This window comes from Boleophthalmus pectinirostris, unplaced genomic scaffold (assembly GCF_026225935.1).
Source record: "Boleophthalmus pectinirostris isolate CB_2022bp ecotype Guang Dong unplaced genomic scaffold, ASM2622593v1 HiC_scaffold_6, whole genome shotgun sequence".
Classification (NCBI taxonomy): Eukaryota; Metazoa; Chordata; class Actinopteri; order Gobiiformes; family Gobiidae; genus Boleophthalmus; species Boleophthalmus pectinirostris.
The window spans coordinates 25,595,732-25,619,620 of record NW_026571447.1 but is presented as its reverse complement, the minus strand read 5'-3'; the positions used below and the strand labels follow the sequence as shown (position 1 = coordinate 25,619,620).

The window sequence follows — 23,889 nt, the reverse complement described above, 5'->3', positions numbered from 1 at the left end:
GAGAAACAGAGTACATGTAAATAATATACCAAAGTCTACTCCCTACTACACAGTGACTCCTGGTGGGCAAATAAAGAGTACAGCTTTAGTGGACAGCAGAAGGAATAATATAATGTTGACCTTGTTGACTTCACCAAAACATCACTTTTTGGCTTTTAAACTCTTTATTTTAAAAAAAAAAAATAGTTTCAAGTATTTCATTTGAACATTATTAATTTGATAAATAACTTTCCCTCATTGTCCCAGCTCCCAAACAACAGTTAAGCAGTCATGCATTGTGTCTGTTAGAAATGATAATTGATGATTTACATTTTTAAAATCAATACTGTCAAGAGTGGTCATTATTTCTTTGATCTGTTAAAATGAACAGGTTTCTGATAAATTACAGGAAATGTATGTTTATACCCAGCCAAGAGTGGAAAGAAACCTGTCAATCATGTCAAAGGAACGTTCTGGCTGGTCATAGGGCAAAATGTGCCCGCCTCCTCGAATGATGACCTGTGTGACCACACATCAGAATTACCCTCTAAAATACTGCTTTTAGGTTCATAATGAGGATTTTACCTGGAAAAACTCTCCCACTTGTCGAACGTAACCTGCCACCTCTGTGTCGCTGGGCTGAATCTTCCAGGGGAAGCGTGGGGCCTTTTTGTACTCTGCTGCTCTGCTCCAGTTCACAGTGGGCAGAAACCTCTCTGTGAGGGGAGCGGCTACAATCACATCCAGCTGACCACTGTAGATCAACACCTGGATCATTTACAACAGATCAAACACAAAAAACATTTAGATGGATTGAAAACACGGTACATGTCCAAATGGTGCTCTATGCAGTTCTTAATTTTAATAAAATGTAACTATGTAACTTTTCTAGTGAGGCTGAGCTGCTTTTTCCATGGAGAGGTTATTGCTTTGCCTGAAATATTTGAAAGTCTAGTATTAAAACTTTTGCATTTATTCAGTACCTTGAAAGCATGCATTCTGATTGTAAGCATGGTAGCCTCTCCACAGATCTGACTTGTAACTCGGCCTGGTGTCTGCTTGTCTTGGAGATTTATATGTTTAATGTCATACTGTGGAACATTCCAGGCAAAGCAATAATAACTCCATGATGAAAACCAGATGGAGGATGCTTCACCAGAAGATTTACATAGTGCACTTTTAATCATTCAGTCTAATATGAAATTTGCTAATTATTTTGGAATTGACCTATTTTACATCCAGTTTAGTCTTCAATACTGATGGTTTTTGATAAGGAAAATATGTGAAGTAAAAAACACTCATTAAGAGAAGATTGTAAAATGGGAGATTGCCCTCACCCTATAGTTGTCCATGAGCACTCCCAGCCAAGGCTTGATGCTCTTCATGACATCCTGCATCAGATGTTTCTCCACCTCTGAACCATCATGAAAAGTCAGGTTACCCACATGTATGGCACTCCGCACTGAAGGGAGAGTCACAAACTCTCCAAAGTACTCCTGGTCCTCTGGCTCCTTTAGATTATATTTAGTTTTAGTAATAGGTAGTGGCAGTAATAGTTGTTCTGACATTTTTTACTTTTTTTTTTTTTTGTAGTTATTTATAGCATTTTATTCTTCTAAATTTACAATAAATCTGCAAGTTGTATACTTTACCAAACATGTCATGTAGTTGAAGTAGTTGGTGCAGCCTGTAGCGTTTTGGAAAAAGGATGGATATGGGTCTAGATCGCCATTCAATAGTTTATCAAAAACCTGAAATCAATTTGTAATTTGAAACAATTCAAACAATTCTTAAATTCTGAAAACTTCTGTAAAATAATTTAGTATGTATTTTTTCAGTCTAAATACCTTTTCATTCATTCATACATTCATACATTCATTCATTCATTAATCAATATCAGCTTTGACACTAGTATTGATTTGTGTCTGTATATTGTATTTTTGACAACGTACTTTGAATGCGTCAATCCATTTTTCCTGCTGGATGAGCTGTACTCCCAGGTCAGTCTGCTGGTTCACATACTCCTTTTGTAGTTCATCAATCATTCCTGTTTGATACAAGAACTCGCCGTAGCCACCCAGCATCTGCAACAGTTAAAATATAGAAAGATTTAATTGTATCCAAGCAAATATGCAAACTAATTTATAATACTGATCTTATTTTTACTGTGAAAAAAGAAGACTTTAATTTTGATTCAAAGTGAAAGCAAAACTCACCAATTCAGGATCGCACAGTCCATCACCAATAGCCATCCCCTTGAAATTAATCTTAATTTTGGCAGAGGGATTGTTTTTATGGATGTAATAGGACACAGCTGGGACATATTTTCCAGCATAGGACTGCAAGAGACAAGAACTGTTATATTAGATATTAATTGTTTTAAATAAAAAATAATAACTAAAATGGTTTGAAAAGTAAACTTCCTTATACCTCTCCAGTTGCATAAAATTCATTGTCTTGGTATTCTGGGAACATCTGGAAGAACTGTGTGAGAGCACTTTATGAAAAGCAAAAGACAAAGACAAGTGTTACTTTAGTTAACTGTTAATTAAATGTGCACTATCTAAATTTTCTGCCCATCTCCATGTAGATGTTATTGCTTTGTCTGGAATATTTTACAGTATGGCATTAAACTTATCCATCTCCTTAGATACAAGCAGGTGGCACCACCAGGATATGTTACAGGTCAGATCTGTGGAGAGATGAGCTGTTCACAGTAAGAATGTATGATTAATCAAGGCATGTTTAAGTAAAAAAAACATTTGTAATTGAATAAATGTAAAATGGATAATTTTAATGCCGTACACTGGAACATTCCATGGAGACAAGAATGTAGCGAAACCCCCACCTTAAAAGTTACATAGTGCACCTTTTAAAATACTGAATATGAATTTGAAATACAAACTTATATAGATCACGGCCAACATCGTCTTGATTCTGAGCAAAACCTCTGTCGTCATCTGTGAAGCTGAATCCTGTGCCAACCTAAGAAATCATTTTACACATTTACTCAAGAGTGTAACAATAGTGTTTATAAGCAACAGTAAATACCAACCGGATTGTCGATGTACAGCACCGAATATCTGGATGTCCAAGCATAGTCCCTCATCCCCACTGTAAAAGGAAAAAGTAGGATGCTTAAATATATATTGTTCACTCCTTAAATGTACACCATGTAACTTTTCAGAAGGTACGCCTCCTGCTTGTCTCCATGAAGCTGCTATAGCTTTGCAAAGTGGCATTAGATTTAATGTCATACTGTGGAACCAGGTAAAGAAGTAGCATGTCTATAGAGAGAAACAGATGGCGTATGCCCCCAACAGAAAAGTTACATTGTGCACTTTAAAGTGCGAACAGTAAGGTTTGTGCTTTACCAGTCATGTTCTTATAGACCACATATGGGCCGTGTTCTACAAACAGGCCAAAAAGTGAAGTGCCCCCGGGGCCCCCCTGTAGCCACAGCAGAACAGGAGCCTTGTCCCGGTTTGCCTAGTGAGAGGAAAGTCAGTGTGTCAGCGCCATCTTGTGGAGACAGTGGGTTATTGAAGAGCCTGATAATAGACTGACAAACTTTGAATTACCAACAGAAATTACAGTGGCTTAAAGAACACAATATAAAAATAATTCAAAATTTTTTAAAGCTAATATAATAGTAATGCAACTCTGTATGTATGCTGAAAAAAAAGCATTTGATTTTACTTTATGAAATGAAGTACTAAACCACATGAGGATTTTTAAGGATTATGTTTTTTTGCATTATAAATCAAAATTCAGTGTTTATAAATTTTTTCTAAATTTTATACAGTTATCAAGTAAATCTGGTAGTTATTAAAATAAGCCATGTTATTACTTTGCATAATTATGATATTAGCCAATATTAGCAATACTATATTAAAGAGTTATATTACTCTATATTACTCTTTAGGTCTCCTATCTTATTTATTTATTTATTTTTACAACTCTTTGTAGAATTTGTTACTTATATTTCATTTTGATGGCTGTCCATCAGTGTGTGTCTATACCTTAGACTACTGTTTACCTGATGCCAAAACGTTTTATCAAGTCAAAGTCATATGACACGTAGTTGAACTGAGCTGAACAGATGTAATAACTGCTGACTTCAACATTTTGCTGTGTTTATGAGGGAAGTAAGTACACTCACCATAAGTGCAGGGACAAACCAAAAGAAGAGGTTGCTGTTGTACTCCTTGTTGACTGTGAAATAGCCAGCATAGCTCTTCACGTTGTCACCGGGCAGTTTGCCAACCAGACTCAGTTTTCTGGCTGTAAAAAGGTAAAATAGGCATTGTTTAGAGGCAACCCCCAACAGGTTCATTCCCTTCCATGTCAAAAGCAATAGGCTTACTATATAACACTGCTTAAAAGGATTGCCTACAAATTACCTCACAAAATGACTTATGGATCAATACAAGGAATGCAAGGACGTTTTACACTGGCCCTAAGAAGCACTGTGCCCCTGTGGTTATTGCACTGCTTGCTTGTACCTTCATCTATGGCGCCCTTCTCCAGGTAGGGAGTGAGGAAAAGCGGTGAGCCCGGGTCCACTCCGCTGGGGCGGCTAACGCGGTGATGATATTTGTGGCAGAAAAAAGTGGAGCAGCTCCTGGCGTGTGCAGCCTCAATTGAAAAAAGATAAAGTAACAGGAAGCCAAGAGTTTCTTTAAGAATCCTGTGGGGATATTATTTACAAGATGTCAATCAAACTACAAGCATCAAACGACCGAGAATGATTCATAAGAGAAAATCAAACAAAATATGAACCGTACCCCATTTTCGTGGTGGTCCTGGTTAAATGGTCCTAAGTTGTTGTTGCGAACAGAGTGGGAGAAAAATCACGTGGTCAGTCTCAGTGATCATGTGTTCTGTCACGTGATCGGCGTTTGTTTAAATCTTTTTTCTTTTTTCTTTTTTTCTTTTTTTTTTATTAATACGAGGTAATCACAAACCCATTTAAAGCTTATTGCACGCGGAAAAAGAAAAAAAAAAGAAAGAAAATACACACAAACCCAAAAATGAAGTCTTCAAAGATAATCATCATGAAATTGATTTAAAACGTGTCTTAAATTTGCTACATCATAACGAGTTCAGGTTATTTTCCTAAAATGTCTTCAACTCTTCAAACTGCGTTTTGATATTGTTGCATTTTAGAACTATAGATAACCCACCGCCAAGCAGCAGCGTCCACCAGGTGGCGCGCATGTCTTCACTTTGACGCGGCCGTCGCGTGATGGGGATTATTCACCCATGAATGCGGTAATAATAAACGTGATACAGCCTTTTTCAAGCTTTGTCCAGATATGTTCACTGTGTGGCACGTGTCAGTGCTGGTTTTGCTTTCAGTTGCCAATGTCAGAAGGTGTAGGATCTGGCACTACTCCCTCACAAACTTTCTCTTTAAGAGGCGAGATTCTGCTGCTTGGTCTGTTTATTACACAGCTCGAAACTGGCACATGGGCACTCTGGTTGGGCACAATGGTACGCACGACACTTTAGCCTCGCAGCATATTTTAATGAACTACAGTGATGTTTGAGTCTTCATGTTTGCGCCCTCCTCCTACAGCGAATGCGACAGCGTGAGCTCCAGCCGAGGTGAACACATGCTGTGGATGAAAGGAGGGCAGAAGAACCGCTGATTCAGACAGTCGACCTGCTATTTGGACCAAATGAGACGTGAACTGGAACAGTCCGTGGAGGTGTACACGTGAGGGACAGCATGGAGGAAGCCTGTGGGACGAGATGTTGTGAGCGCACCTTCACCAAGTAACTGAGCCGTGGAGTGAACGCACGGACGGGGATGGCTGCCTCTAGTAACTCCAGCCTCTCTGGTTCATCCCTGTCTTCCGGTAAGAGTTCACGTTGTACTTTAGTGTTTCCAGATTGGCAATATTAACATGGGACTGAAAACAAATCCTATATCACTGAATAACTTCTACCACTGTAATTTCATGCTGACATGCAATTTATCTAATATCCATCACCAGTATGCCTCTGCATGCTGAAAATGCTGCTCTTTGATCTTTGGTTATGTGGGCTGTTTGACAGTAGCCAGATGCAAGCTCTGGTGGAGCATCAGTCAGTGGACTACACTATTGAAGTCAATACATCTATTGTTTTGTCCATTAATGAGCAGTGCAGCGTTTTGCCCAGAATTACTCTATTCCAACTGCAAAGGCCAGTGTACATTTTTCTTGTCCCAAGTCTGGGTAATAAGAGTTAGGGCTGGTTGTTGTCAACTGTTCAAATACACAGAAAAATTTCATAGTTTAATTATTGCTTAACTTTTGTTTAATAGTGCATTAATCTTCTGCTGTCAGTTTGGTGCAAAATACCAATGAAAATAGAGGCATTAAGAAAAAAAGAACATTTCAGTTGAAAACACAGTAGATACTTGCTATACTAAAGGAATAAATACAGCTTCAAAGTAGTAAATGAAAGCTACATAGTAAGGCTATATGTTTATTACAGGGTTCAAGGTTTCTGCGTAGTTTACATAGACTTGCATTTCTGAGGCACTGTCCATAATAAGTCTGAGGGATCATTCTAGAGCCAGTACAGACCACACTAACCACACTTTTCACAACGCATTATTCTGCGTGCGTTTCAGAAGGCACCATATTGACTTTTTTGGACCACTGCTGCTCCAGGGGAAAGTCTTTTCTCTTTGTGGTATTGGAGGGTTGTCATTACCATTGGACTCTCAATATAATTATCAGAAGTTACAAGCTGCGCCGCTGCCAGGGATGGAGTGGTGGATTCACAAGGGTATTATTATTTTCATGCAGATATTTGGCAGTCAAAAACAAACAACATTTGATAAATCTTGTCTACACAAAAATAAGCCAGTTTGTTTTATTGACTATGGTTAGAAATATGACTGTACTGTAGGCTGCGAGGCACTGGCAGGTCAAATAGTGAGGGAGTTTATAATATGACATGTATTTGTGTTAAAGCTGCTATGATTTCGGAAAAAAAAATAGCAATTTCTTTCTGAAAAGTACTGCAATTGTGTTTAGATTTGCTATTTATGTTAAAAAGTATGATTCTGTTCAGAGTGCACGTTTTAGACACAATTAGGAACAGACTGAAATATGAGTTGCTAAACTAATTTACACTACGGGGATAACGATTTGCGATTTTATAATAGCACCTCATCAAATTGCAATTTCAATTTGAGATATAGTGCAGTCCTAATTTGTCTGTTTTAAAAACATCTTAAAAAAGGAAATGTAATTATGATTTTACAAGTTTGAAAAAAGATTCAGTCCAGTCACACAAGTCAGTGTATTTTGTACTCATTCATAGCTATTTATTTACATATTTATGCAGGGATAGTGCAGAATAACAAAGGAAAGAGAAGAAGAATTTATTGTCAATGTAAAATCAGTGTTTCATATCTGCAACATTTTTAAAAATCTATTATATCTTGTAACCAAAAATGCAGAAATCAAGAAGTAATTTAAATTTTAGCTTGTCTTTGGCCTTGTGTAATTCATACAGGAAATGCAGTATTATGTCTATATTCTATTCATGCTGTATTCAAAGGGGTGTACAACATTACATGTTTTTTGCATACTGTGCAGGCTTATAGGAGCAGATCATGCTGACAGTGTAGCAGCCTTATTGTGTGTTTTCTCTTCCTGGATGCTTTGTGGATCATTGGCTGAGTGCTCTCACACATTCTTGGCAGACTCAGACACTGTAGGAGAAGACCAGTGAGCAGCAGCCCATTTACCCGACAGCTTCAGGAAATAATGTAGAGATCCAGAGTGAAAGTATGGCTTCCTCTCCACGCTCTAAATGACTAAATTGGTCGTAGTGGCAGAATAACAGCAGTGTATTATAGGCCTGTGAGGCATAAGTCGGTTTACAATCTTTTCCACTTGGTTAATGCCTGTCCTTTTGCACTACATAATCAGCAACAGCACAAAGGGAAGTTTCCAAGTAATTTGGAAATGCTAATAACACAGTAGCCAATCCATAATTACTACAATGGCACAAACCAAAATTACATGTAAAGCAATTTTACATAGAAACAGGACCAAAATATACAGTTAAGGCAGGGAAACTATAGTGGTTAGCATAGGTAAATTGAAAATGGGCCCACACTTGTCCCTCCAATACAGTTTGAAATGCATTGGCCACATGCTATTCCCAGATGGTGTCTCTGCAGTGAGGCCGACCCATATCATCACAGGATAATCCTCAAACCACAAGATGGTCACTTATGCTATAATATTTATTCGATGAAGCTAAATGTATCTTAGCGTCACTCCAAATGTTGGCAAAATGATTATTACTATGAATTATTTGGCAGGTTTTGATCAAAAGCTGTATCATTCTCAGTGGTATCTTTTTGTAGCACAGATTTTATCCTCAAAAGACTGGATAAAACATCAGCTCATGGGAGTTATTCATTAATGATTCTGTTTGTCCCCAGTGCAAACAGCTGATGGCAATCTCTCTACTTAATTCCTGTGAGTAATGAGAGCAACGCAATTAAGAAAGTTTGTCTTTAGGGAAGGATGCCCGTATCTGCTGAAGAATGTATTATGGATCAGATGGCATAAAAATCTAAAGACCTCTCTGTCGTCCAATACATAAGTGTATTTATGTATGCCAGTGAAGCTTAAAGGAGTCAAACCCCCACTTCCTTTGTTAACACTGCACCACAATAAGGACATTTGTCATTGAGAGGAATCAAAGAGAATATTTGGCAGCCAGCCACAAAAAATCACATTCTTTAAATAAGCTGCAGTGGAATAAATCTTTTGGACTGTGCAGCAGAGTGGAGAAAATGTGCCAAGACAATAGATGGACTGAGGTTTGACCAAAGAAATCTATCTTGTTGAAGGTAGGGGTGGGCCAGATCTTGATTTCAGTTTTATCATTCATGTACACTTACTTAGGAATTTTACATATGCCAAAAAGAGTTGACTGCATCTTCTGAGAGTTTACACTTAACTATGATTGTTTAAACCCACCTGTCACTCATTCAGAACAGGACAGGGCTGAGTAGTGGGTGATAATATTCCGATAATAATCTGTTTGCGATATGGCCTTAATTTGAAGGACATACATTTGTGCAACATCAAACTGCATACTGCATCTGCATTTAGTATTACGTAAATGTACTAGTGGATTTTACTTTATGCACTGTCAAGTGAAGCTTTTTTATTGCCCAGTGGTAATCTTATTTATGCAACAGGCCACTACAGATGGATTAACTTTGTCATATGTATAATAACAATGAATTATTATAGCTTTGCAGGCATAACAACACAGAGCTGCTCTGTCCTGCTCCATACACTCAACAATCACACTGACACATTCCTACAAATGGTAAATCGTCACATTTTATATCACGCTTTCCCACCTTTGAGGCATGCTTTATATCAAGGAACCACTCACTCATTCACACACACATTCATACACCAGTGTGCACAGATTCTGGAGGTGAGATGGGTTAAGGGTCTTGCCTAAGGACACAGTGACAGCGTTCATCTGTGAGAGCTGGAATCACTCCTCCAACCTGTGGTTTGGTGGATGTGACCACTCAACCAGTGATGTTTATGTCTAGAGTGGGATTCGAACACAAAATACACATTTAGACAAGGCAGTCTGAATGTATGTTTTGCCCCGAGGGTCCAGAATAGTATGCTATACAAATGTAAACAAAATTTATCATATGGTAAAAATGTGTGTGTGTGTATCATGCTGTAAAAAGTGTGTCAGAATGTTAAACTCTGTCATGGGCACTGAAATCCACTCTTAAAGGTTTGGAGTTAAATTATCTATCTTGACAGTCAACATGCTATGAGCAATGAGAAAAATAAATAATGGTACTTTAGTAATTATCATACTTTGAATGTGTCTAAAATGCTCCTATCATGCAGAATGTTCAATCTAATCTTATCAGGGTGTCATATTTGTAATGTGAATCATTTGCCCAAACTCACCTGTGCGAGTTTAGGTGTGGCTTGTGCCAGAGGGTTAAAGTTTTCTGCTCTAATCATTGCAAAGGAATGAATCTCCTGGATTCACATGAAAAAGGATTCTTTGTGCCAAATAAGAGATGAATTAGCCCTGGCTGCTGGTTGATGTGTGAAATTACAAGCTAAGTCTAGATAATGGCAACATTTTTCTGCTTCCAAAATAGCCTGATGTGCATTTATAAACCATTTGCCAATATTTGTAAAGGCTGGTCTTAATATGCCAAATAAGTCTAAATCTAAAATCAATGTCTTAACACATTCTCATTTTAACTTTAATGTAAAACTAATCTCTATGTGCTTTATTTAGTTTCTGGCAATGTGAATAATGCATTGCTAATGCTACAATAACAAGATTTTTACAGTTGTACTCATTGACCTTACAGCAGGTATAAATTATTTGAAAGCTTATAGAAAGCTTTTATAGAAAGCTGCTCCTGCACAGTGTGATGCCATGTGGATTACTGCAGAAGTATTTATCATAAACATAAGCAATATCCACTGGGAACACCAGGAAAATGTGGTCTTTTTAATGAGCAAAAACTAACTTCTCTTTTGTGTTTTCAGACCCTGAAGATTACCAACCGCCCATATGGAAGTCCTACTGTGAGTCATTTATACTATTAATATCTAAAAACTGCTACAAACCCCCAAAACAAGACATACAGGATATTTAAATTACCTGTCCAGTTCATCCAAAATTCATAACAGACAAAGTGAAATAGGTTATATGTAGGGAAAAGATTTCACCTCCAATGTGGTTCAGATCAAATTGGGTCTTTTGAACTCCCACTTCAGTATAATGTGTTTTTGCAGTGTAGGAGGAAAAGAGGATGATTCTTCAGATGGAAAGTGTTGCATGTGCTAAAGTAGGGCATGAATAATGTTAGCTGGAGTTGACAAGCAATCTGAAATTTAACACCACAAAACAATGAATGTATTTTAAGTAGCCAATTTTTCTCATAAATAACATTTTCCCCCATTTTTCCAGCAGGGCAGAAGTATTTTTAGACCTCACCATGTTGCAGGAATAGCTGCTGTCCAAATCATGCAGCCCAGATTAACTTGTGTCCAAAAAACATGAAAATTCACAGCTAGAAACCTCCCTTCCCCTGCTTAGAGAATCTGTTACAGTCAACACACTCAGGAAGGCAGTTCAATGTTTTCACCCCCCTTCTTTTTAACATATGTAACTTCACCTGTTTTTTCACATTATTAACTCATTATTAGGGATGTAGCAATAACCAAAATATCGTGAGATCGTATCGTCAAAGGTGTCACAATAATATCATGGACCATCACAATATATCAAATTACAAGTCTCTTTGCTTAAATTAAGAGTTATGGTGCAACAATAACTAAAAAAGACAGGGGGAACTACATAGACCATGATCCTTTGCTCCCTTTCAGTGTAGACTACATGAAGAAATAACAGTCCTAAGCATTTTTAAGTCTTAGTTCTTTGGATTAAGTCTTGTCATGGCATTTTAAGAGGAAAAAGTAGCATATTAACAGTTTTGTTAATCTCCACAAAATATCACAATAAATATCGTACCATGAGATGTATATTGTGAAAATATCGTACTGAGAGATTTGGAAATCGTTAAATCCCTAATCATGAGCCTCCCCACCATATCTTGAGCTTTCCCTCAATATCGCAATAAATATTGTACCTTGAGGTTCATACCGTGACAATATTGTATCGTGAGACTTGGATATCATCACACCCCTACTCATTATTCATGATTATAATTTAGCATTATATTGCACATCAAACATAGTGTGTTTGCTAAATGTGTTTGTTTCATTGGATTGTTTACATGTACCTTGTTATCAGTTACATAATGAATTTGTTAGGTGGTGTAATATGGACCGTATTGAGATTCCAGCATACAGCAAAAAGGTTTTTAATGTCTAGCAGTAACATAGTAATTGTGTGTTGATTGTTTCACCACCACAAAGCCCTCAAACCAAATTATTTTCTGCTTTATGAATTTACTACTGTCTCCATGTACGTACGTAGTGTAAAAATTAATTATTGCATTGCCTTTATGAACAATGCATTAGTTTAGTTTATTTCAACCCCACACAGAACAATTAACACAGTGATTTTTATAACATAGAACAATTAAAATTCAGGTTTGAAAAAGGCATAGAAGAAGAAGCTATTTTCATACATTTTCAGTTCCTCTTCACAGTCTCCTCACAAAATATCAAAAGGATCAAAACAATGCAACACTAATATTTAATACAAACATTAAATATCATTTTAATTTGCTTATTTCTGTGTACAGTGTACCAGCTTCAACAGGAGGCTCCAAGACCAAAGAGGGTTACATGTCCACAGGAGGTTGGTACATTTTACTTACAACAATTTCTATATTTAAAAACTCTATCTCGATCTATATGTGACTTTTCTGGTGGAGGATTGGCCACCTGCTTGTCCCCATAGAGATGTCATTTTTCCACAGTATAGCATTCAATCATAAATTCGTTATTTGCATTGGTCTAAAATACTTGGAAAACACCCATTCTTACTGTGAGTGGGGCCACCTCTCCACAGTTCTGACCTGCAACGTTACCTGATGGCATCCCTTGCTTGTTTCCACAGAATTAGTTAAGAAAAGTTTCATAGTGCATGTTTAATGTTTTTTAATTGTTCTGTATATATGCATAAAGTACAGGCACCACTTTGAAGTATTTCCATCGTAAAACACAGTACACTTCTTGGTTTTATGACATTTTTATAATACATTTTTTATACAAGCACTTTGGTCAATATTAGTAATTAATTTTATTCCCACACTTTATAAAAATTACACTCTACTCCGATCTGCTCATGTGTGAAAAACATTGAGCTGTGAGGCACCATGTGGACCAGAGTTATCAGTTATTCATTGACACTGAGTAACATAGCCAGGTGTTACCAGTGAAGGCTGCACCTGCTTATTTGTGCTCACATGCATCCTGAAAAGGCACTGCAACCTTCAGAATAAGAAGCTTATCAGGACTCAAAAACAGATATGAAACGATATTGGACTGCCCACTGAGGAAAAAACACAAATGAATGCAGAACCTGCTTGAGAGGATTACACTTGGACTATTCACTCACCCATGCTGTGAACTGTAGTGATTGGAGGCTGGTGGTGGCATAGAGCACATATGGAGCTGATGTGTGATATGGTGAAGAGGCCTTTATCTTTCACAGCACTCTGAAAACAATTCAAAAAGCAATTTACTGTGGCTTTCATATCTTATTACTGCAGTCAATATGTCTTCTCTGGCCTACAGATGGAGACCCGGCCCAAATACTACGGCAGAGAGTGAGTGTGTGAATTATTGCTACTTTATGTTTTCACTTCATAATTTATATTTAGACTAATGTATATTTAGTCTTTCACAGTATCAGACAAATGTATTATTATTAAAAATATCTTCAAATGCCAATGATAATAATGATAAAACTATTTTATTTGCAAAATAAGCAACACATTTGGAGCTTAGTCCTTAGTAGTACCTGGCAGCGGCACTAAACTAATAATGAATGGTTCTGCATGTAACAGATTTAATGTTGACCTGATTTAAATGGGAATCTTTCTATTAAAAATGTTACACATAAAAAAGTTGCTAATTAATTTTTCCTTTAGATTTCATGGTATCATATCTCGGGAATATGCTGACGAACTGTTGGGGGGAGTGGAGGGAGCTTACCTCATCAGAGAGAGTCAAAGACAGCCAGGGACCTACACCTTGGCTTTAAGGTATTGGTCTGTTCCTAACATTGCGGTTACTAGCAGTAATCACCATCAAATCAATCCAAAACTCAGCTAATGACTCATGATTAATTATATTTTGGTTGCTCAAAATGTATAGCCTGTACAATTTGACTATGGAGTTTTTTTTCTTTTCTTGTAGTGTGTTATGTGAGTTGTGCAGGGTTGAATTATTTACACATCTCTGATTCACTATAGATTTTATAGACTTTTTCTATTTATTGCAGCAGTCTCACCCAAAGCACATTCATGTTTTATTTAAGTTACAGTTCATTTAATTTAGGAAAGGACTGTTATACTTTAGGACTATTAATATTACGAGTGTCAGTATCAGTTGCATGAAATAGTCTTCAACATTTATTGTTTATTATGATATTTTTCCACAATACTGTTTATCAAATGTTATTATGAAATCATATTTTCAAAACCCTTGTGTTATTTATCTGTGTAGGTTTGGCCATCAGTCACTCAACTATAGGTTGTTCTACGATGGGAAGCACTTTGTTGGGGAGAAAAGGTTTGAATCAGTGCATGACCTTGTGACAGATGCGCTCATTACTTTGTACATTGAGACGAAGGCAGCAGAATACATCGCCAAAATGACCACCAACCCCATCTACGAACACCTGGGCTACACGTCACTGCTCAAAGACAAGACCGTGCACAGACTGAGCCGCGCTCGCACAGAACCGCGCCGCGTCACCTTCCAACGGGATGAGAAGGTTTGTTTTTGTTCTAGCTAAGATAATATTTCTCAATCATTTAAGTGTGCACAAACTTTGTTGCTTGTCTCCATGGAGATATACAGCATGTTTAATTTGATACAGTGAAACATTTCAGTGGAACATCTCCCTGGAGGAATTTATTTACTGACAAAATAGCTTAATTCATACACCAGGACTGTAGCAATTATAGATAGATAGAATTTTTCAATGTAAAGTCAATTGGAAAGTTGATGGAGCTGGAAGCACCCCCATGTTCACTTCCTATTTGGTTTATATACTAGTATACATGTCTATGAGCAGGCCCTATAATAGAAAAGTTATGTCATCTATTTGCTGGAGGTACTATAAAAATTATAGGTGAATGGAAATAATTAGGTGAATCACAGTTTTCATGGACAAAAGAAGGACAAAACCATTTAGACCAAACCACATGCAGGGACTAGCACACTTGAACACTTCTCTTCTTGAGGACCTTTGTATGAAATCCTTCCGCACGGCTGAGCTCTTAGACGGGGTTCAGAGTGCGATTTTCCCTGGCGGCTCTGGGTGTGTTCACAGCTGCCTGGGCTGGTTGGCTCTGTAATATGTGATGATGATGATGACCAATGGGACCTGCAGAGATACATGCAGTGTAGCCTACTATGGTGACACTCACTGTTAGAATAATTTTAATATTGAAACAGTAAGCGTTTTACAATGTGCGTTTACAATTTGTGGAGTAAAAATGCCACTTTCCTGCCTTCATTTAATATTTTTGCCGTTTATTTTTATGCGTGTTTATGATACACGTATATTTAAGAAGTAGATAATAGTAAGTATGATAGTACGTATAATTTGAAACAGGTCATTGTTGTTTGTTCCCTATAAAATGGAACACACTGCTCTTATCGGACACACTCAAACCCCAGTAAGCCAAATTACACAGTGTATTTGATTAGCGCCTGTTGGTCGATAAAGTCTGTCAACTCTGTGTTAGTCAAAGAGGAAATAGACTGCAGTGGGTTGTTTTGGAGAAACTAACCCACCACTAGATGGCAATATTAAGCCTTTTGTGCATAAGCACTGATGGCACAGATTTCTTACCTCTTTTCTGCTTGTGTCCTCATTGCAGTTTTCAGTCATGTTTTATTGCTAAGTCATGAGTTATTGCCGGTGGGATACTTTGTCCTCAGAACGTTTTGCGTCACTGTGACATTGACACACACATGACAGCCCTGTCAGCACTAGTCGCCCCAGACATTTCAGGTTTCACTTTGTTTTGTAATAGGATATACACACTTTTGTACCATTGTATAAAGCTTAAAAGTAAGACGTGGACTGTATTCCTGCTGTTGTTATTCAAGTAAAGCTGATCCACAAAACTAGAGCTGTGTGCAATTAATCAAATTTTAATCAAGATCAAGAATTTATTTATTTCAAGTCATGACTGATCAAAAAGCGGAGTTCAATATTTTTGTGGTAAAATGGCAAATATTAAATGTCTATATTGTTTATAATTAGGGAACCAATATTGGAAGCCATTTGTATTAGTTTTTAATTTACAAATTAAATCAAATTGAAGTGTCAAAATTTCCCTTCTTGTGTTCAGTGAGTTAATTAACCACTTTCAGATGGAAAGAATGACTCTACTCGCATTTAAGGTTTTAACAACTGTAGAAAGCAGTGTGTTCGCCCTTTCTTTACTGAAATTCTTACACAAGATACAGAAAAATTGTTTTACCTTCTACGAATGCGCAAGCTCAAAGCATCATATTGGTGCCACCTCCTGTTGGCTATACATCTCTGGAAATTCAAAAACGTAACAAATTAATCTAAACTAATTCAAAACTAAATTAAAATTACACCAAATACAATTATGAAAATATGGTAATGCAAATGTAATGTAATCCTAAATATGCTTATAACATTAACTAAACTAAATATAAATCAAATTATATTATGCCTGAATCTGAGCCTAAATTGCAGCATAGAAAATGGCACCTGCACAAATTGAAAATAAATGAGTTGAATGAAATTATTGTTGAGTTGTTAGATTTGGGGGGTTAGTATTGTAAAATAATAATAGTTAAACTCCATTAAAAACAACTTGCCACTTATAATCTCAGCTTGTCAGAGTTGTACTTGTCACTTGTAAATTTCCTCCTTTCTGTCTTGTTTTTTCACACGAATGAGTCAGCTTTGTTGATAGCGCCTGGCTGTCACACACTTCACAAATAATGCAAGAAACAGCGTGGATTTTACCCCAAAGGATTCTCCCAATAGACACAAATCCATCTTGAATGTGTTGGTGCATTGGCTGTTCTGATTTAGTCGCCACTCCTCAGGACATCAGACTTCTTGTGCACTTGTTGTCGAGATTTTCTTTATGTTCCTTCTGTAGAGTACACGCCTCAAGCTATGGTATTTTTTATGTGCCTCTCGATTTACTCATAACCTCTGTAGGATTTTCCCAGACTGTCCATGTGTAAATTATCACTGTTGCCATAACGGGAAACTGAAACGTAAGCGATCTTAGTGTAATACACATTTTTATGTTTTAATTCATCTCAACAAAACACCAAATCCTTCCATTTACAGACAGATCCTTTATCAGAAACTATTATACTTGACACTCACTGGAGGCTTATTATGGCATTTAGTATTTTTGTTCAGGGTTTTGTATTTTGTTTATAATGCTGGTAGTTGTCTTCTACTCTCTTACTTTGTTTTTGCTCACTATTCTGTCTCCTTTAGCCTTGGTCAGCTGTGTGGACACAAAGACCTACTGGAATAAAAGGGCCAAGACACTGAAAAGAAAGCAGAGATTGTTGTTTGACCACCTTTTGTGCTTTCTAGGGAGATCTCTTTTAAGCACCAAGAAGCCATCTGCCCATAGACAAAGGCCCCCTCCCTCACAGAGCAGAAATATCTCTGCGCTCTATTCCCTGTCTGTCCCTGCAGACTTAGAAACCCAGCTCAATTGTAAGGTTTGGTATGTGTACAGCTTTTTAAAGAACTACAATGACAAATAGTTTCACCTGTGCTGTCACTTCTAAAACTTAGGACAAACATGATTATATCCTTCTATTTAAGATTATTCCATTAGTTCACAGTCTTGATTGTTCAGGACACAACTGATGATTGTCAGAAGCAAAAATACATACAGTGTTTTTTATCTGGCTGTTTAGGTCACATTAACATAATAATTGACATATAATAAAAAAAAATATCTTTATTTAAAAAATTGTACATCATGAGATCCCTATCCTAGAGTAGTACAGAATTATCAAAGTAGTAATTGTTCAGGAATGTTTAAATTGAAATATATTTTTTAAAGTATTTACCATTTTCACAATCTTCAAAGACATTGTTGTGATTGCTCTGTACGCTTCACTGCACTGATTTTTGTTGCCATTTGTGAAAGCAATACCTCAGCCATTTGCTTTTTAGGAAGCCATAAATTAAAGACAGAACATATGATAAACACAGCAACAGCCCTCCACAGACTTCTAATAATCCTCTCATTAAGATTCAATGTGGATTTGGCTAAGATTATTGCCTGTGTAAGGATTTTGGATTAATTTGCTGCCATCCCGGTTGAGGATGAGACATTGTTTTTGTTTTTTTTCGCTTTTTTTGTGTGATTGGCAGGGGTGGCCTGCAGTCAGTATCTAGTGGATCTACTAGTGTGGGCGGCAGTGCAGGGAAATTCCACTGAGAAGACATAGCATAGCTGGAGGTCAAGATCTATTTGAATTACAAGGACACAGGCATGTCAGAAATGTCACTCCACTGCAGAGGGCCAGTGTTTGGAGACCTCTGTGCACTTAGAGCTGAGTATTATGTCCAGTTAAGTGAGGAGGAGTGTGTCCGGAAGGCAGAGTGCTAATGGGAGTGCACACTGGGCTATAAGAGGGGCGTTCGCTCTATTGATCCTGCTTTACAAAACTATTGAGCTGTGCAGAGCAGTCCCGACAGCACTCCCTGTGGCCCCTCCCATGCTCTCTCTCCTTTTCTCTTTCTTTCTCTCTCTCTCGCATGCTCTCTCTCTCACTCTCTCCCCTTGCCCACTCTCTCTGTGGATGTGTGAAAGAGGAGCATTGTGAGGCACACTCCTGCCCTCAGGCCGCCCCCTCTGCTCCACTGGCCCCTCTGCTCTGACCAGTTTGAGAGCAGAGCAGATGCGAAGCCATCCTTGGACAGGCTGTCAGCGGACACTGTCCCGGGTCAGAGGGGACTGGAGTTTGTCTTTACTGCTAGTTCATTTGTTTTAGTTGCATATTCCAAAAGATATGGTCAGTATGTGGGAAGCCGAACAGTTTGGCATGGAGGGAGAGCTGATTTCTCATAGGACTAAAAAACATGAGAGGAAGCGACAGGAGCTGCTGGCCCTGGCTCTGGGAGTCAAACTTGGGAGCAAAGGAAACCTTTTGTGGAAGCCCATTAAACTGTTGGCCTCCTGTCCACAGATAACATCCCCTGTGGTCCGCAAGACTGCACTAAAAGATGCTCCAGAGAAGCAGTGTTCTTATGAGAAGATCCACAACTTTAAGGTAAGAGAGCTCTGCAATATATTTTAAAAGACTGCAAAGCCAGCAGTCACATCACATATTGTCATACCAACATTGTGATGATTTGCTATAGGGACACATGCAGTTGATACCATGTTGCTGCGCTAAGGCTAACTAATGGACACACTTAAAAAAAAAAAGCCATTAATACAAGATAATTGATTCAAATTGATTCTGAAGCTCTTTGGTCTGAAAGTTACAGAGTAAAACACATTTGAAAGAGTGCAGTTTCTGTACAGTACACAGTGGATAAAGCCATAATTATCCCTGGGGGACCATGTGCATTCTTTCAGCTTAGCTTTGGTTTCAGTTACAAGTTCATAATGACCACACGCTCTTTGTGTGCTTACTTTGTGGAAGTGTACAAAAAGGCTCCATCTGCCAGCTGCTGCTGCTGCCTGGCCTCTTCACTCACCAGTCTTCTGAAGGCTTTTGAACTTGTCTCAGGTGTGTGTGTGTGTGTATGTGTGTGTGTGTGTGTGTGTGTGTGTGCAGGTGTGGTACTGTGTTCATATGTTGTACATCTGTTATTTTGACTTCGGGGCTTGCCTCTGTGAATGGATGTTCATTTCTGATTGGCCAGAAGCAGATGCCAGACACATATAGTAAATCCTTGAATCAACATTGTAAATATGAATACTCTCATTTGGTTAAGGCTTTGTTCTCTTAAGATGTGGCTGAAAATGGATCCTCTAAATTTATCAGATTTAATAATCTGACATTGAATGAATACAGTACCTGTAACCTGTGTTTGTATCCACAGGTGCACACATTCAGAGGGCCACACTGGTGCGAATACTGTGCCAACTTTATGTGGGGTCTCATTGCTCAAGGTGTCCGCTGCTCGGGTAAGCTTATAAACAATTTTACACTTACACAAGAAATGTCATGGTTTACATAAGTGAAATACATATAATCTGTAGCTAATTGTCATATGTTTTGTTGCGTCACTAGTTTTAGTTCTAGCCTTAGTTTGACCTCACAACAGGACGTTTATCCACAAATCCACAAAAAGTACCCTGGAAAGATAAGGTACCAATTACGTTATTGATTTAGTTCTGATTCTGTATATAACATAGCACATTATTACACATGGCACAAAACTATACTAAAATAAATTACTTTGCAGGGGCCCCTTCAGTCACAAGACTCAGTAACTACTGTTCACGTTGGTGGACTCTCTTTAACAGTGTGTTTGTTGTTGAGACATTTACCATGCTGATAAGCCAAAGGCAAACAGTACTATCATCAGACACCTCATGTGCTATGGGAACCAAGGGATATCTCTTTGTCCTCTTATAGTCGGGACAGGTCTTTATTTATTCTTATCTTAAGTTCTGAATGAGATCGGAGTAATCTCAGTGCATTCTAGTGATATATGGTGGACAAAAGCTTAGATATTTTTCATGTCTTGCAGGCAGCTGTCAGCAAATTTCAAGTGACTTAAAGTACAACATGAAAAGCCAGTCCACTACTGTCACATTGTCCTCTGTTATCTGTGTGAGCCACTGGAGCTGAGCTGTGCCTATGCTGCCTGACAGTGCTGTTTATCACTGACTCAAAAAACCTTTTCAAAGTGCTTTAAGCCTGCTGTGTTGGAAATGTTATCACTTAGAGACACTCTCTCTCCTCCCCCTCTCTCTCCACCCCCTGTCACTTTCTCTCTCTCTCTCTCTTTTTTATCAATCTTCCTTTCCTGATCTTTCTCCCTCCATTACCTCCTCTCTTTCTCTTCATTTCTATCTTTTCCCCTCCTTCCACCCTCTCTCTCTCTCTCCCTCAATATCTCTTTCCCAAACTTTCTCTCTCCGTTCCTCCCTCCATCACCCCTCCCTCTGTCTATTCCTTTCCATCTGTCCATTCTTCCCTCCATTCAATTCATCCTTCCTTCTCTCTCTTTTCTAGACTGTGGGCTGAATGTACACAAACAATGCTCCAAACTGGTGCCCAGCGACTGCCAGCCGGACCTGCGCAGGATTAAAAAAGTCTTCAGCTGTGACCTCACCACACTCGTCAAAGCTCATAACACAACACGACCAATGGTGGTAGACATGTGCATACGCGAAATAGAACTGAGAGGTAAGACCATCTGAAGTGATTATTATTGCTTTTATATTGAAACTATTGAAACTAACTATTTCTGATGTGCATGCAGAAATGATGCATCATACACATCAAAATATATATATTATATATGAAAGATGCACTGTGTAACTTTTCTGGTGAGGGTCTGGCCTTCTTGTCTCCATGGAGATGATGTTGCTTTGAATAAAAATGTTCTACAGTATGACCTTAAAATTATCTCCATCGAGACAAGAAGGTGGCACCACCTGGCCAAGTTACAGATCAGGTCAGATTTGTGGAGAGGCAACACTGTTAATTGTAAGAATTCATGTTTTTCAAGCTATTTCTGAGCAATAAAAGTACATGTAACGAAATAAATGCTAAATGGATAAGTTGACCCATAGGGAAAACACAGCGTGGAAAATAATTTAAAGGAACCTGAAGTTGAATTGATTAAATCTGGACTCATTTCATGTTTTATTTCAGGCATGAAATCTGAAGGGCTCTATCGAGTTTCTGGCTTTTCTGAACACATAGAAGATGCGCGGCTTGCTTTTGACCGAGGTTTGTTTATGTCACTGTTCTCTGGGTCCAAATCACAGACTTTATATATAAATGGACATAGCTAACGCACTAGCCACCGCATTCCAGATAGAAAGTTCTCATGCAGGCTCTTCTGTCTCCCACTGACCCTGATTTCCATTGGAATATAGTCATCCCTTTCTCTGTACCTGCTACTTTGAGCTTCATTATTTTGTTCTTAAAACGCTCGTATTAAAAAAAGCCTATTCATAATATAGAACCTGGCTTCTAATTTGCTACTGTAACCATTAGCATCATGAGCTTCATTTGAGCGGCGCTGAACGCCGTAGGTGACGTCACACTCAGTCTACATCTTTATACAGTCTATGGTCCAAATACTATAACTGTGGTCATATTCACACATTTATAAGTATCAAATTTCAGAAACCAGTATGCCTCAAATATTCCATTTTGCTTAAGGTTGCACACAAGTGTTGGCTTCAAAGCTCATTTTCAATTGTAGTCAAATTCTGGGCAAGTTGTAAAATGTCAGTGACCATTTGCTCAGAAATGCTTAAACAAATATTTTACTCCAGAACTTTTATACTAAAATGTAGTCCTCAAAATGCATTTTTATTTAATAATCGCTATTTTTTGTTTTGTTTTATTTTGTATTATACAGATGGCGATAAGGCTGACATAAGTGCCAGTGCATTTGCAGACATCAACATCATTGCTGGGGTTTTAAAGCTGTACTTACGAGACCTTCCCATTCCTGTCATTACATTTGATTTGTACTCCAAATTTATTCAGTCTGCAAGTAAGAACATTTACTTTGTTTAATCACTATGGTCACTTTTTTAAGAGAATTTGTTCTAATTATATTAAAACAAAACCAGAGATGCCAGATTCAGAGTCCAGACTAGAGGCCATTCATGAAGCTCTTCTCCAGTTGCCACCTGCACACTATGAAACGCTACGATATCTAATGGCTCATCTCAAGAGGTACGTAAAATGTATCCAAAATCTCTCTCTCTCTCTCTCTCTCTCTCTCTCTCTCTCTCTCTCTCTCTCTCTCTCTCTCTCTCTCTCTCTCTCTCTCTCTCTCTCTCTCTCTCTCTCTCTCTCTCTCTCTCTCTATATATATGTATATATATATATAATTTTTTTTTATCAAAGAAAAAAACATACCTAAATCTACTTTTTAATCTTATTTTGCAGGGTAACAATGTTTGAAAAGGACAATTTAATGAATGCAGAGAACCTGGGTATTGTCTTTGGTCCAACTCTTATGCAGCCTCCAGAACTGAATGCGCTGACAACACTGAATGACATGAGACAGCAGAAGTTAGTGGTGCAGCTTATGATCGAGAACGAAGATGTCTTATTTTAATGACTCAAGATCACGAAGGATGATTATTTATTCTGTAGAAAAGTACAAGTTTGATTTTTCCTCATGTTGTTGTTTTTGTTGTTGACGATATTGCTGTATTAGTTGAGTTTTCCGAACATTTTTATTACTTTTTAAATTGTTCCCTGCAATTTTGCATTAAGGACTATCACTACCTGGTGTAGATGGTCTAAATGACAAAGCTGTGAGAATTTTCTACAGATCAGTACTCCCATGTGCACATATTTGTCAATTTAAAATTACAACAAAACAACAAATTTTGTACATAGGAAATTGATCATCTAAATATTAATATGTCTATCTGTACAGACACCATGGCAAGTGGACACTCATGAAGCACTTTTAGGAACTGTATATTGTACATACTAATGATGTAAATATTTTTACTTTTTATTGTGTTTATTTGTCACTACAATGATATGTACATCAAGAATGATGTACTTTGAATGATTTAGATGTGTTTAAATGGTACCACAAGAAGAGCCTAAATGCTGTCCATTTTATTTTTGTGCTTAATGTCAAAATAATGTACATTATGTGAATTAAATACTGGTTATTTAAATTCACAATATGACATGCTGTGATTATATATTACTTTTCTGACATTTTTCTTTAAAAAATTTAAGAGTGAACTGCCACAGGGATATTTATCTGCACTATTAATTAATTAATTAATCGTTACATTTATATAGCACCTTTTAAGACACCCAAAGGGCTTTACAATTCATTGTTCACTCACTCCACACTTACTGGTGGCAAGCTACTATTTTAGCTACAGCTGCCCAGGGTAGACAGACAGAAGCGAGGCTGCCCATCTGCACCCTTGGCTCCTCCAACCACCACCAACACTCACGC

General features: G+C 37.7%; 2 protein-coding genes across 3 annotated transcripts; one reads left to right on the top strand and one right to left on the bottom strand.

Moving 5' to 3' along the window:
• Positions 1-145: 145 nt before the first annotated feature.
• On the bottom strand, positions 146-4,867 carry cpvl (carboxypeptidase vitellogenic like). Its single transcript, XM_020937441.2, has 13 exons — positions 4,767-4,867; positions 4,485-4,669; positions 4,142-4,263; positions 3,354-3,468; positions 3,035-3,093; positions 2,885-2,964; positions 2,410-2,476; positions 2,196-2,318; positions 1,932-2,063; positions 1,632-1,730; positions 1,317-1,490; positions 565-747; positions 146-498 (listed from the first exon to the last, which is right to left on the bottom strand). The coding sequence occupies exons 1-13, from the start codon at positions 4,769-4,771 to the stop codon at positions 400-402; spliced, it is 1,443 nt and encodes a 480-aa protein (XP_020793100.1). The 5' UTR covers positions 4,772-4,867; the 3' UTR covers positions 146-399.
• Positions 4,868-5,305: 438 nt separating this feature from the next.
• chn2 (chimerin 2) lies at positions 5,306-23,521 on the top strand. Of its 2 annotated transcripts, XM_020937404.2 has the most exons (14): positions 5,306-5,475; positions 5,561-5,843; positions 10,557-10,595; positions 12,284-12,339; positions 13,281-13,312; positions 13,637-13,750; positions 14,214-14,484; positions 18,936-19,019; positions 19,801-19,885; positions 20,943-21,116; positions 21,588-21,665; positions 22,306-22,443; positions 22,523-22,628; positions 22,845-23,521. In XM_020937404.2, the coding sequence occupies exons 2-14, from the start codon at positions 5,795-5,797 to the stop codon at positions 23,014-23,016; spliced, it is 1,398 nt and encodes a 465-aa protein (XP_020793063.1). In that variant the 5' UTR covers positions 5,306-5,475; positions 5,561-5,794; the 3' UTR covers positions 23,017-23,521. The 2 variants fall into 2 exon arrangements, with proteins under 2 accessions (XP_020793063.1, XP_055019739.1); XM_055163764.1 differs by lacking the exon at positions 5,306-5,475 and having other exon boundaries at positions 5,813-5,843; positions 13,256-13,312.
• The last annotated feature ends 368 nt before the right edge of the window (positions 23,522-23,889 follow it).